Source organism: Pseudopodoces humilis, chromosome 2, assembly GCF_049639895.1.
Source record: "Pseudopodoces humilis isolate 2021_Gansu_Grassland_sample_001 chromosome 2, ASM4963989v1, whole genome shotgun sequence".
In the NCBI taxonomy this organism is placed as follows: domain Eukaryota; kingdom Metazoa; phylum Chordata; class Aves; order Passeriformes; family Paridae; genus Pseudopodoces; species Pseudopodoces humilis.
Window position 1 is genome coordinate 1,869,990 of NC_142201.1, and position 14,041 is coordinate 1,884,030.

A 14,041-nucleotide genomic window follows, 5' to 3' on the forward strand; every position below is an offset into this window, starting at 1 on the left:
TGGAGCGTGTGGAGGAGTTCCAGGAGCACAGCTCACATCCAAACCACCTGGAATTAACGTGGAGCCGCCAGCAAAAGCAAATGAACTTCTGTCAAACTCGTATTCACCTTGCCAGACACGTTGTAGAGGAGCTGTTCTTAAAATAACCATCCTAAGGAAAAAAAGAGAAATAAAGAAGCCAAACATCCTTATCTCCTTTAACTCTGGCAGCATTTTGTCATGAAATGATAAAATTAGAAACACAGCTGGTGTTAGAGAATGAAAAGGGGTTTATTAAAGAAGGTCAGTCACAGGGCAGGGGCTGAGCCAGTCAGTGGCACAAAAGGAGGCAAACTGGTGAGAATTCCCTAGAAAACAGCATTCCCAAATCCAAGGGAATCTCAGGAAGCACTTCAGAGCCAGAAAAACCCAGAATCCTTAAAGCTGGAAAAGAGTTTAAGCTCAAAGTCCAACCATCACCCCATGGTCACCATCAAACCAAGACCTCAAGTGCCATATCCACATTTTTGAACACTCCCAGGGATGGGTGACTCTTCCCTTTTCCAACGTTTTATAACCCTTTCCATGAAAAAAAAAATCCTGATATCCAATTTAAATTGATGAGGGCTTAATGGGACTGATTAAAGTGTAAAATACGCTGGTAAGTGACTTAAAAACATAATTTAGGCAAATTTGAAGGAAAATTGGCCTGAAGGATGTAAGGAAATGTTGTTCCAGCTCCAGAAAGGATTTCAGAAAAATAAAACAGACAAGTCTTGTAGAAAATGAAGTAATATATTTATAAAAATAAACACTCTTTAAAATAATCATAGAAAATTATCACAAGAGAATCACAACTCCAAATGAAGTTTCTGCAGTTTAAATAAGGATCCTGCCCTGAAATGCCCTTCAAAAAAATTCTCTTTTCTCCAAACCAAGGAGCTCGAGCTCTCCACTTCAGCAGAACCTTTTGTGTAAAAGTCAGCAAAGAACAAAATTATTCTGGGGGATTTTTAAATTATTCTTTGCTGCTCAGGTCCATTAAAAGAGTAATAAACTGGCAAGAATCCTTGACCAATTACAGCTGTCACAGCTTCAGAGGGCTCAAGTTGTTCCTAAATTTGAGTTGCAAAGAATCTCAGCTGATTTTTGAAGGATCTTGAGGTCTTCTGAGCGCAGCATTTCCACCAAGGCCAGGTGGGTTTTGAGGTTCTCTTTGTCCCTTTTTAACTGGGAAATCTGGAGTTGAGACAAAATGGGATAAAATGATTCAACATTCTGATTGTTTAATAGGACAAGCAGAGAAAATTTGTGGAAATCTGTAAGGATTTTATTGATTATGTTAAAATAGTGGGCTTTTAAAATTCCACAAGAGAAACTTTAATAGCAAATAAAATTTAAAAAAAAAGAGGGAAAGGGAAAAAACTGTCAAAATTCTCACCCAGAAAATGACATTTTTCTGATAGAGAAAGGAATCTGAGCTCCCTTGTTTTTCCAAATTACCTGGAGAAGGACGTGCTGGGTCTCCTCTATTAACAACTGACAAATTTTTGCTGCTGTACCCAAAGCCTGCTGTTCATTCCTGGCTGAGATGACATCACCAAGCAGGATCCTCCTCCAGCAGGTACTGCAACCAAAATGTTTGAAGAGTACAGAGATATTTACTGCACTCCCCAGCTGGATGCCAAACGTGGCTCTAACCTACCCCAGGGATTTATTTTTAGTTCTTAGATCAATTTATTCCACTCAGCAATGAATCTTCAAAGCACAAACAGCTCTGGAGAACCCTTTTCCCATTAATTTATTTCCTCATTTCATTTATTCCAAGCAAAGTGCAGGTAACCATTTTCCATCTCTGATGTTTGAGGCAGATTTGCCGTTTGGAATAAATGTTCCAAGTGCACTGACAGTCCCTGGAGATTAATTTCAGCAACTTCCTTGGCCCTGGAATTCCAGCTTGTGGAACACATGATTCAAGGAAATCAAGCCAGGTTAAGAGCATTTAAAATTTCAACAAACCAACAGGAAAAAGGCCTGGAGCCTGAACCTTGAGGGAATTTCTGGGGCTTGAAATAGAAAAGGAAAACAAAACACAAAAGAAAATCACCAAAGCAGCAACAGAACAATGACTTTGCCTTTCTTCTTTTTACTTCTCACCTGGGGTCAATAAAACAGACACAGGACATCTAAAAATTGCCCCAATATGTCACTCAGAGCCAGCAGAGAGCAAAGAGTGAAGGGAAAGAGAAAATATTGAAGGGTCTGGAAAACACATCCTGGGAGAAGCAGCTGAACTGGGAAAGGGGCTCAGCCTGGAGAAAAGGAGGCTCAGGGGGGACCTTGCTGCTCTGGATGAGGATGGAAGGAACAAGAGGATGAAACAGCCTCAGGGGAGGCTCAGGTTGGAGATTGGGAATGAAAATTTCCTTGGAAGTCTGGATGTGGCCCTTGGGGACAGGATTTGGGGTGATGCTGGTGGGTTGGGGTGGCACTGGATGGTCCTGAGGGGCTCTTCCCACCTTGGTGATCTCATGAAAGAAAAGCAAAAGGCCCCTGCACATCCACCAAACATTCAGGGTGCTGCAACTCACAATTCATCTGCTCCCAGACTCAACACCTTGAGGGCTGTGAGGAGTCTCCAGGATGGTCCCTCCCATCCAAAGGTCAGGTTCCTACAAAGTCAAAGTGATGAGGTGAAGTTAAGGTGACCTTCAGAGAGACAGTTTTCTTCCTGAGGCACATCAGCCATGAAGATCTCCACCTCTGATAGTGGTGTTTAAAACCTCTCCATCTCCCTCAAGCAGTGAGTTTGCTAAAAAACAAATTTTTTTTTTTTGCTGGGTTTTGATACTAGAAGCAAAATTTGACTCCCAGAAAAACTGAATAGAAAGCTTACCAGGAAACAAAAAACTCCAGATACTTACTCTAGGAAATCATGATCCTTTAGAATGGAAACTTTGGCCTTTCTCTGCTTGTCCAGTGGTGAGAAATATTTGAGGAGAGTATCTACAGAAAAATACAGTTTAAATATTTAAATAAATAGTATTTTAGAGAATCCACAATCATCAATTCTGAAGTAAAATTTCAACAATATTTTTCATGTAGGATTAAGATCAAAACCTGAAAAATTCTGGTGAACTTTCCAGAATTCTCAAAAGCTACCAGCAATCTCCAGGACTGTGTCCTTGTAACAGAAATCCTGACTCAAACTAAAGTTATGAAAGTCTCCAAGCAAGTTCTCTTTATGGAGATTTGGATTTCAATCAGTGGTGCAACCTCAGACACCCAGCTGGAATCTCCATACAGATGCTGTTAACAATCACAGTTTTTAAAAGTAAAATGGTAACAAAAACCACTTTCAATTTAAAAAAATTTAAAGCATTAAAGTCTATGCAAGGAGGTATCAAACCCTTTTCCATTCCTTGAGAATTTACATGCTCCTTTCAAAATTGTGCCTTTCAATGCCCAGACAACCCCTAAATCCCACCTGGTGAGACATAAACGCTGCTGTGAGGGTTATCCATGGCAACAAATCCATATTCCAGCAGCAGCCTCTGATTGTCATGAGGTCCATAGCAGATAAAAACTTCCTGGTATTTTTTGCATTGTGAATTTGTCCAAATTTCATAGCTCCTCGTCTGCTCGTTAAACGCAGCCTTGACCTTCAGGGAGTGAAACAATAAAAGGTTTTTACTCTTTGTAGGGTGAAAAAGGAAACAAACCTTTGAATTTTGAAACCTTAGAGGATTAAACTTTGTGTTAAACTGTGGGGACTTCTTGGAGAGACCCTAAATCTGCAAACACAGATGCAAACATGCAGAGTTGGCCTCTCCTGTGCTGCTCCAGCTCAGTGTTGGCACCCAGAGCATGGCAGAAGGTGGAAATTGTCTCTGCACTTCTCTCAGGCTGCTCTGAGGCTTCAGCCAGAGGTGAAGTAACACAAGGACCATGGAACTTGGAATTTCTGTCAGGACAAGGAATTTGTCTTGCTTTCAGGAGCAGATCAGAGGGCTGTTTACAAGTGGCTCTTCCCAAAAGCTGCTCTGGATCTCCTCCAGACACTGTGAGCTCTCCTCGTGCCTTGGCTTTGCTCCATAAACTGAAATATTTGAATTATAGAATTCAAATGTTTGGGTTGGAAGGGACCTTAAACATCTTGTTCCACCCCCTGCCACAGCAGGGACACCTCCCACTGTCCCGGCTGCTCCCAGCCCCAATGTCCAGCCTGGCCTTGGGCACTGCCAGGGATCCAGGGGCAGCCCCAGCTGCTCTGGCAATTCCATCCAGCCCCTGCCCACCCTCAAAGGGCAGAATTTTTTTCCCAATATCCCACCTAACCCTGCCCTCTGGCAGTGGGAAGCCATTCCCTGTGTCCTGGCACTCCAGCTCCTGAGGATCTGAGACATTTTTCCCCCTGTGAGATCTCTCCCTGACTTCCCCACTCTCCTCATCCATCACATAAATGCAGATGGCATTGACAGAGAGCACATAAAAATAAAAAAATTTCCTGATCTATTTTGAGCTTCTTACCTGAACATTTGGGCTGTGGTTTAGCAAATCTAAATATGGTGCCAATGCATAAACATCTGGCTCCAGGGAGAAACATTCCCTGTGTGGATGTTTCATGTAAATTGTCCTGGTATTTATAGTGCACCAAGCCCACTCCAAAGCACTGTAATTAAAAATAGTTCCTGTGTTCTCAGCAAATAAAGGCTGCAGGGAAGAGAAGAAAGCTTTGGAAGTTCTGAACAGCTCTTGGATCATCATTTTTTGCTCCTGAGCCTTCTTTTTTAAGGGTTTGGGGAGAAGATTTATGACATCAGGTTCCAAACAAGCAGGGCAAGTGTAAGTCTTGGGTAGAACATCCAGGTAAGGCTTCCATGGAGATTTCTCCCCAGCGTGTTTCTCTGCTATCAAAAACGTGCACAGTGCCAGCAAAGGAGACACTGGGGGCTTCCATCTATTGGAAAATAAAATAATTAAAAATAATTAAAAATAAAAAATGAAAGTCCCAAATCAGCAGACCCACAGAGGTGAGATGAGAAATGGACACAGCAGTGTTTTACCTCTCTCAGAGCTCTTTGGAAGTTATAAATAGTTTTTGTTTGAAACTTCTTTGTAGCTCATCTCCAAGTCCTTTGGCTGATTTCAAAGGGGCAATAAAAGCTGGTTTGTAATAACAATTTCAGGTTCACACCCTGGGTTTTTTTAGGATTCACAAGTATTCAATGCCCAGCATGAGGCTTTGCTCCAAAGTTTCCAAATAGTTCCAAATTTTCTAAAAGGCCCTGGCTTTGCAGCCCAGTTTTATCTTCCTTTTCCTACTGAAGCTGACTCACAAATTCCCCCCCAAAAAATTCCTAATTGACATTTAGGGCCAAGCAGGCTCTGAGGCAGCTCCAGCTCCAGCCTGTGCTCTCTCTCTCCAGCTCTGCCAAGCTCAAAGGGGATGTTCAGTACCAAAACTTTTTCCCTATCTGAGCATTCCACATCCCTGAAATGCTGGCACCACTCAGGATATTCAGCTGAAAGCTCCACCACCCCTTCAGAGGATTCATTACTGCTGAAAAAAACCCACTAAAGGCCATCAAGTGTCACTTGTCACTTACTTCACAATGTGTCCTCCCAAGCAGCTGCTGAGGACAGTGCCCGTGGTGAGCAGACACTTCTCAGGCAATGAAATAATCAGATCTCCTGCCTTTGAGGGAGGAATGAAAAAAAATTACACACAAGGAACAGTAAAAATCAAGTGTAAGGGACTCATCTAATTACTATGGGGCCTTGTGGTTTCACATTAGGGCTGCAACAGCCTAAAAGTCAGAAATTATGTTCACAATGGAATTCTGAGCTTTGCTTGTTGCAAAAATCATTAAATGTCAAAAAAACCTGAGGAGATCCTGCATTAGAAACAACAGCACTCACCTGAAGAGCTTTTGTTGTCATCAATCCTCTTCCCGTCTCTGAAGAGGGAACACAGAGCAGGAGTAAAAAAATGTAGATATGGAAAATCAGCAATCAGGTCAGCAAGGAAAAGCTCTAAAAGAACAGCCCCTATGTCTTACAAAACATAAATTCAATTATGGACTGCTCCAGATGTATCTCATTTCTTTGTTCTCCAATTCTCTTTATTTTTCAGGATCTTTTCCCCGCAAATCCTGCATTTGCTGTCCAGTTCTAGCAATTATTCAGCTTTTTTTTCCTCCCACTTATAGAAATTATTCATCTTCTTTTTCTCCATTTTTAACTCAAACACATCTTTTATCACAAGCTGCAGCTCTTGGTTTCAGAGTTTTAATTAAACTTTAGCATATCTAGTCACAATATTTTTCTCTGATCCATTCTATTCTTTGTGCTCTAGTATTACAAAATGTTATAAATATAAGCTACATAAAATAATAAAAAAGTAAGTATAAATCTTTAAATATTACTAAGTGAACCTCAGCTCTCTGCTGAACTTGCTTGGGGATAAAAAGATAAACAAGTTATAACAAGGTTAAATTTCAAAAAACTGTTGTATTAGCAGTCCAAATTTTGTCTTCTTCAGGCCTCTATATCTACTTTTCCACATTAAATTGACTTTCCAAGAATCCTTGGAAGAGTATCAGTGTTTTTTTTCCTGATGCCAGACAGGTGCATAATTCAAAATGAAAGCAGGAATCTAAAATTTTTAGAAGATTCAGATTTGTACCATCAATAAATAAAGAATTACCCCAGAACTCTGCTGGCCTTAAATTACTGTCTTCAAATCCTCTCTCTTTTAGCCACTTCTTAAGTTTAATGTATTCCAGCTTGTGACTGCAGTTGACTAAAAATAGAAAAAAAATTAATGCTATAAAAGAGCATTCTGTTAGACAATAAAGGAAATATAAACATTTTACTGTACAGTCAGAGAAAACTGTCTTTTGGACATTTTAAAGCATAACAGAATAGCAAGAAAGACTCCCAGTGAACAAAATAAATTTGGGGTCTCTGGGCACTGGGAGGTCTCAGAAATGTGTGAGTTATTCAGCATATCCAAGGAATTTTAAAACAATGTAATATTTGCCATTAGGCAGAAAAGAGAGCTTAGAAAATTCACCGTGCTCTGCTTGGGACTATAAACAAATGCTCAGATATTTGCATATAAAAAAAGGTAACATTTATTAATGCAATTTTCCAAGCACAAAGGCATTTGAAAATATAAATAATAAAATGACACCTTGAGAATCAATTGGTTATTTTATTGAACTTCCAGGTATGATGATACCTCCATCCATAAAACTCTTCAAGTGTTTTCTTCTTCTAGTTCGACCAGTCCGACCTCTGCTTTTCTTCATATTAAGCAACAGATTTTGCCTTTTTTCAACAACCTGAAAAAAATATATTAAAAAAAAACTGATTTAGAAACATTTAAAGTCACTTCCTAATTTATTTCTGTGAAGGTGGGGAGGGGCTGGCACAGAGTGCCCAGAGCAGCTGGGGCTGCCCCTGGATCCCTGGCAGTGCCCAAGGCCAGGCTGGACACTGGGGCTGGGAGCAGCTGGGACAGTGGGAGGTGTTCCTGCCCATGGGATGGGATTGGGATGATCTTTCATAGAATCATGGAATATCCTGATTTGGGAAAATTCCACAAGGATCAGCCAGTCCCACCCCTGGCCCTGCCCAGACGCCCCAACAACCCCACCCTGGGCATCCCTGGATGCTCCTGGAGCTCTGGCAGCCTCGGGGCCGTGCCCATTCCCTGGGGAGCCTGGGCAGTGCCAGCACCCTCTGGGGGAAGAACCTTGCCCTGATTTCCTTCCTCTTGCCAAAACTGCCCTGAACTGAACCTCAGCTTTTCCCTGCCGGGAGGGAGGGCCTCAGGGCGCCGGGGTCACCCACAGGCGCTCGGCCTCCTTCAGAGGCCGGCCCTCCATCCCATCCCGTTCCAATGGACTGGAAAGACCTCAGAGATCATCGAGGCCAAATCCCATCCCATATCATCCCATCCCACCTCCAGAACAGGGAATCCTGTGCTAACCAGACCCCCATTCCCTGCTCAAACCCCCGGGACGGGAGGGAGAGGAACGGCCCCAGCAGCGCTGCCAGAGTGGGAACTTCCTGAGGGAGCGCCCGTGCCCCACGCACTCTCCCTGGGAGCCCCAGCCGCATCCTCCCCTGCGAGCCCAGACTGATTCCCGAGTCTCTGCCGGGCTGGAATTGCTGCCCGGTGCCCCAAACCCACCTGCTAAAGGTACACAAGGACCGACATTCCCTCGCTGTCGTCCTCCGCGAGTCCCGCCCGCTCTCCCGCCTCTGAGGCGGGGCTGTCCCGCCATTTTAGGGGCGTCCCCATCTCCCTTCCCTGCGGTTTGGGAGCGTTTGTGCTGTGAGGAGCTGAGGGACGAGGGAGAGGCGCCCGCGGTGCTGGAGGTGGGTGATGGGTGTTGGGTGTCCCTTCCCGGACCCTTCACCCCCGCGTCCCCCCTGAGGCACTTGGGGCTCATGGCGGCCCGCGTGTTCCCTCCCCGTGAGGGAGGCCGGAGAAGGAGGGAGAGAGGGAGACTTGCGGTGAGGTGGGAAGGGCGCTCCGGGCCCTGGGAAGTCACTCTGGAGCTTCTTGGAGTGTTCTATACTCCCTGGATGCCTGCTTAGGGTTACAGGTAAATTCGGAAGAAAAATGGTAGTGATGCCAAAAGGGAGCAAACGTAGCGTTTAGACTTGATTTCATGGGGGAAATGCAGCTTCTTTAAATGCGCTGTATCTGTTAGAGAAGCAGCAAGCAGGTTTTCTGATGCTGTGTTACACAACCAACCATTGTAGTTAGCCTGTGGTCTGCTGTTTTCCCCCGAAAAGGCTGTAATTGCTCCTCCCGCCTGGCACTGGAAGACAAAGCTACTTCATCCTTTTTTTTTCATGTTTTGGGACATTAAAGATCATCCATTGCCAACCCTTGCCGTGGACAGGGATTCCTTGCACTAGACCAGGTTGCTCAGGTTTTGAACCTGAAGTTTTCAGCAAAACTTGAGCTGAACCAATTGAATATTCCCAAAAGATGGAAAGTCTGTGAGTGCAGAAGAGCTTACTCCTACAAAAAGTTAATTTAGTACTAAAGATTAATCACTGACATTTTTTAGTCAAGACATTTTCTTCCTTTTACCCATCACCAGTTGGCCTTTCTTCAGAACACTTTAACACCAGTTTTCTTCTCTGTGAGTACCTCGTGCTACCTTAGGAATTTACATGGCTTGCACAGGAATGTAGTTTCACATAATCCAAGGTGGAATTTTAAATAGTATTTTAAAGAAAAAGGAGGCTGTGGACTCCACACTGCTGGAAACATTCAAGGCCAGGTTGGATGGGGCTTAGAGCAGCCTTGGGTAGTGGAAGGTGTCCATGGCAATGAGATATCTTTAAGGTCCCTTCCAACCCAAACCATCCCATGGTTCTAATTCCTTTCCAAACAGCTATTTTGTCTGTCTGACTGAACTTTTCTTTGCTGTTGGCAGTTCCTCTGAAATTGGCTCGTGTTCTGAGGGGACAATGTCCAACGTGCAGGTGGCTGTGGTGACAGGATCCAACAAAGGGATTGGCTTGGCCATTGTGCGGGCCCTGTGCAAGCAATTCCATGGGGATGTGTACCTGACATCCCGGGATCCAGGCCGTGGCCAGGCTGCTGTGGCACAGCTCCAGCAGGAAGGGCTGCGGCCGCTTTTCCACCAGCTGGATATCGATGACCTGCAGAGCATCCGAGCGCTCCGGGACTTCCTGAAGGAGAAGTATGGAGGGCTCAACGTGCTGGTGAACAATGCTGGCATCGCTTTCAAAGGTAGGAAGTTTCAGAGCCTTTCAAAGGCTCTGTTGGGGTAGTCCTGTGTTCTGGAGAGGGCAGTGGGTGCATCCAACGCTTCTGTGCCAGTGCCGTGCTGCGTTTTTGCTTGGGCAAACTTCTCATTTTAAAGTATGATGTGGGAACAGTGTGTCAGGGGAGGGTTACAATGGACATCAGGAGAAATTTCTTCCTGGAAGGGGCTGCCCACGGATGTTTGGAGTGCCCATCCCTGGAGGTGCCCAAGGAAGAGCTGGATGTGGCACTCGGTGCTCTGGACTGGGGACAAGGTGGGCATTGGGCACAGCTTGGCCTCAATAGGCTGAGAGAGCTTTTCCAGCCATAATAATAGCATGATTCTGTAAACAAGCTTCCCTGGAGGGCTGTGTTTGCACAACATGTTGAGGCACACAGGGCAGGTGAGCTGGGTTGGGTTAATTGCCTCAATTAACTTTATTAAGTTAATTAATTGACTAATTAATAAATCAATTAATTGACTCAGCCCAGGAGTCCTAGCAGGGCCATGGGAGCCCACCACCATTGGGGATACCTGCCCTGTGCCTCTCGGGGAGCTGTGTTTTCCCTCTTCTTCACCCCCACGCTTTGTTCTGTGCATTAACTGCTCAGGGATGCCAGCTGATAAAAAAGCACCTTTGTCCCTGGGTGGGTTTTGCTGTCTCAAACTTTCTCAGGCCATTCATTCATTCATTCACCTCTAAACCAGTTCACTCAAATCCTGTTGTGCTGAGCAAGAATTTAACACTTTCACCTCTCAGTGGGCAGAAAGGCAGGGAAAATGAGAGACACAGCAGTTTTAAGGTGGAAGGATGCATTTTTGTTGTGTGTATGAAATCCAGAATCACGTTAGCTCCAGACAGAGCAAATCACAAATCTGGCTGATGGTTTTGTGGAGGCGATTGTGCTCCTGTGCCCTGCTCAGGTGAGACCCCCACCTGCAGAGCTGCCCCAGCCCAGGGAGCAGCTGGAGCTGCTGGAGAGAGCCCAGAGGAGGCTCCAGGATGAGCAGAGGGATGGAGCAGCTCTGCTGGCAGGAAAGGCTGGCCCAGCTGCCATTGTTCAGCCTGGCCAGGAGAAGCTTTGGGGTGGCCTAACTGGGGCCTTCCAAGGGGGAATGGCTTCACACTGAAAGAGAGCAGGGAACTTCTCTTGGAGTGGGAGTGCAGTGATGATGTCCTGAAGCTCTTTTGCCTGTTACTTTATAGGAAAATTGCTTAAAATCAGCTGATTAGGAGGCAGCTCTTAATAGACTTGTCTGAGCTTCAGGGTGTGCTCAGGAAAGATTCCAGCAGCAGTGAAAATATCACTTCCAGATGTTTAGCCTTGACTTTCCTCAGGCTGACAACCGAGTCAGAAGTAGGTCACACAATTTAGGATGTGACAAAGGACCCTCTTGGAAATGTTGCTGTGAGCACAGAGGGTGGAACATCTGTGTAAGAACTTGCTGTGGTGCTTCTCTCACAATTTTAATTCTTGCTTCCCAGGTTGGTATTTCTACCCAAGCTTGCTTTTTTACCCCACCAATTTTTGCTGCCATCCCAGAATTTATGCTTTCCTTTCTTAGTTGTGTTGCAGTCTGTGAAAGGTTAGATTTGCCAGTAAGTTTTGTTATTTTGGTTTTGTGCTGCATTTGTCCAGCAAAGTTTTTAATCCAGCAAAATCTTCCTGTATCAAATGGTGATGGAGCTGTGGTTGTCTTCTGGATGAGCCTCTCTGGGAAGAGTTGTCTAACAATGGTTTTTTTTTTTGATCATATGCCTGTTTTCTAATTATTAAAAACAGATAACTAAGATAAACTTCTGGGGTTTGGTAACTTGCATTCAAGCAGTGTTATAATTTTAATTTAATTTATTTAATTATTTTAATTTATTTTATTTTCAATTTTTGTTATTTTTTCCCCTGCCTTCCTACCTCTTATGAACAGTTCATGACACCACCCCGTTTGCAGTCCAAGCTGAGGTTACACTGAAGACAAACTTTTTTGGAACCAGGAATGTTTGCACAGAATTGCTGCCTCTTATGAAGCCTTATGGTAAGTGAAACATAAAAAGTAGAGAAAGAGTTTTGTTTGAATTTTAGCCCTTTTAAATGGGAAATCCTGTCCAGTCTCAGGCACTGCACCAACATTTCAGAGTTTGATGTGGTGCTGTGATGTGTTTGCTGCTATAAATGAAATGCAGTCTCTCCTAATATTTAAATACATCAAGGTTTTGAAGAAAAAAAAAAGTCAAGTAGATGAAAAACACGTTTTTTATTTCCTGGTGAAGAAGGGAAAAACACAGTGAGTGAATTTTGGGGAGAGGGGAAACGGTGCCAAAGTTGCAGTCTGGTCCTCTTGTAGCACAGTGAATGATGACTGTTAATAAAGTCATTGACAGGATTAATTTCTGTGGCTTTTAAGATTAAATCCCCAAATTCACCACCAGAATGGCTGTGAAGCAGCAGAAAAGAGGGGAAACAGTGCAACATAATTTTGGAGATGATGAGTGATTTACTGATTCAGCTGATTTGCTCCTCTTTACTGAAGTGCTGGGAGATAAATCCTTAAATTTGTAAATATCCAGGTATTATTTCTACTGTAGAAAGAAGGGGCCTGCTGATTGTGAAGTTGTTTCCTGGAGGTTTATCTGAAACTTTTGCAGGTTCACACCTTAAATTACCTCTCATGGTATTTACTAGAAATAAGAACACTGTGCTAATCAGATTTTTCCAGGAGCTCTGCAAAACAGCCCACCTAAAATATTTTACAGATATTCACCTGAGGAGGGAGTCCAGAACTGGAGAGCAGCCCCACTTCTGTGTGGGCTTAAAATGTGTGAAAATAATCAATTTTTATTCTCTTTCCAGGCCGGGTGGTGAATGTGTCCAGCATGGTGAGCAGCTCAGCCCTGGGAGGCTGCAGCCAGGAGCTCCAGCAGAAATTCCGCAGTGACACCATCACTGAGGATGAGCTGGTGCAGCTCATGACCAAGTTTGTGGAAGACACCAAGAAGAGCGTCCATGAGAAAGAGGGTTGGCCAAACACTGCCTATGGGGTGTCCAAAATCGGGGTCACTGTCTTGTCCAGGATCCAAGCCCGGCTGTTGAATGAGCAAAGGAAAGGTGAGCACATCCTCCTCAACGCCTGCTGCCCTGGCTGGGTGAGGACAGACATGGCAGGTCCCAAAGCCACCAAGTCCCCAGATGAGGGGGCTGAGACCCCTGTTTATTTGGCCCTTTTGCCTTCCAGTGCTGATGGTCCTCATGGCCAGTTTGTCAGTAACAAAACTGTCAAACCCTGGTGAGCTCAGGGAGGTGGGGATGGAAAGAGGCCCGAGCTTGTTTTCCTGATTTCACTCCTAATTCCACCATTGCCAGCCCTTTTCCCACTCCCCTGGGATGGGTCTCAGACATGGAGATGGGATGAGGAAGCAGGTGCCTTATCTCTCATCACAGTAGGTTTTTCCAGGATCCAGAGCTGTTCTGGAGGCTGCACAGGGTTTTCTAAAGAGGATGGGGTTGTTTTAGAGCTGCTCTGATCTGTCTGGGGGGAGAGTCAAGACCAGAACCACTGTTGGACAGACATTCCTTACTATCAGAACTAAATGGAATTAGGTGAAAATAAAAATAGCACTGATGCACCATTTATAGCCAAACATAATCAGCTGGTGTTATTAATACATCAATAAGTAATTACTGATTTATATTCTGGTACTGAATTACTCTGGTACTAAAAACCTATAAAGTTGGGAAAGATACTTTCATTTTTTGCAGCCAAGTTTGTGGCTGGGATTTGTGATGTCTACACTGGATACAGAGAAAATAAACTACAGACCTGACAGAGCAAAGTGTTCTTCAATTCCTTTATTGCACAGCCAGAAGTTTCCTCAATAAAATCTGCATAAAAGTGCTCTCCACTTTTTTCCACAGTAGCAATAAGAACTGTAAGTGATGTGGAGAACTCTGCATTTGTTTAAATGCTGCTTACTGCCTTTCAATCTCTGAGTTGACAAATTGCCTCTTCTGAGGCTGAAGGAGCTGGAAACAATTGCCCATAAAGCTGTTGTTGGTAATGAGAAATCAATAACAGGCTTGTTAATTGTTAATCAGGAGTCAGGGAGGCGATGCTGACTGCCTCTGACATTGGCCTCCCCCAGAACAGGTTGGGTTGGGAAGCCTTGGAATGGAATTGGGAATAAATATTCTGGGGGGTTATTAATTGCTTATCAGCACAGAACAAAGGGCTGGTTATCAATTGGTTTTTTTAAGCATACAGGA

The 14,041-nt window shown here is 44.2% G+C and overlaps 2 protein-coding genes across 3 annotated transcripts; one reads left to right on the forward strand and one right to left on the reverse strand.

Annotated features, from left to right (window-relative positions):
• Nucleotides 1-857: 857 nt before the first annotated feature.
• On the reverse strand, nt 858-8,241 carry SETD4 (SET domain containing 4). 2 transcript variants are annotated; one of them, XM_005526625.3, is made up of 11 exons: nt 8,183-8,241; nt 7,226-7,328; nt 6,689-6,784; nt 5,902-5,939; nt 5,589-5,677; nt 4,510-4,939; nt 3,467-3,641; nt 2,904-2,985; nt 2,571-2,651; nt 1,483-1,606; nt 858-1,218 (listed from the first exon to the last, which is right to left on the reverse strand). In XM_005526625.3, the coding sequence occupies exons 2-11, from the start codon at nt 7,293-7,295 to the stop codon at nt 1,084-1,086; spliced, it is 1,320 nt and encodes a 439-aa protein (XP_005526682.2). In that variant the 5' UTR covers nt 7,296-7,328; nt 8,183-8,241; the 3' UTR covers nt 858-1,083. The 2 variants fall into 2 exon arrangements, with proteins under 2 accessions (XP_005526682.2, XP_014111136.2); XM_014255661.2 differs by having other exon boundaries at nt 7,178-7,328; nt 8,183-8,222.
• Nucleotides 8,242-8,261: 20 nt separating this feature from the next.
• Nucleotides 8,262-13,611, forward strand: LOC102114609 (carbonyl reductase [NADPH] 1). The gene is made up of 4 exons (XM_005526568.3): nt 8,262-8,370; nt 9,447-9,766; nt 11,709-11,816; nt 12,632-13,611. Exons 2-4 carry the CDS (start codon nt 9,481-9,483, stop codon nt 13,066-13,068), a joined length of 831 nt encoding a protein of 276 aa, XP_005526625.2. The 5' UTR covers nt 8,262-8,370; nt 9,447-9,480; the 3' UTR covers nt 13,069-13,611.
• The last annotated feature ends 430 nt before the right edge of the window (nt 13,612-14,041 follow it).

Bases quoted from the DNA above. Each gene is read 5' to 3' on its own strand.
- SETD4 (XM_005526625.3), bottom strand. From the start codon at position 7,295: ATGAAGAAAAGCAGAGGTCGGACTGGTCGAACTAGAAGAAGAAAACAC. The intron at 6,785-7,225 runs GTATCATCATAC...TTCTATTTTTAG, and splicing joins GAAGAGTTTTATGGATGGAG to TCAACTGCAGTCACAAGCTG. The intron at 3,642-4,509 runs GTAAGAAGCTCA...CACTCCCTGAAG, and splicing joins ACCACAGCCCAAATGTTCAG to GTCAAGGCTGCGTTTAACGA.
- LOC102114609 (XM_005526568.3), top strand. From the start codon at position 9,481: ATGTCCAACGTGCAGGTGGCTGTGGTGACAGGATCCAACAAAGGGATT. The intron at 9,767-11,708 runs GTAGGAAGTTTC...TCTTATGAACAG, and splicing joins TGCTGGCATCGCTTTCAAAG to TTCATGACACCACCCCGTTT. The intron at 11,817-12,631 runs GTAAGTGAAACA...TTCTCTTTCCAG, and splicing joins GCCTCTTATGAAGCCTTATG to GCCGGGTGGTGAATGTGTCC.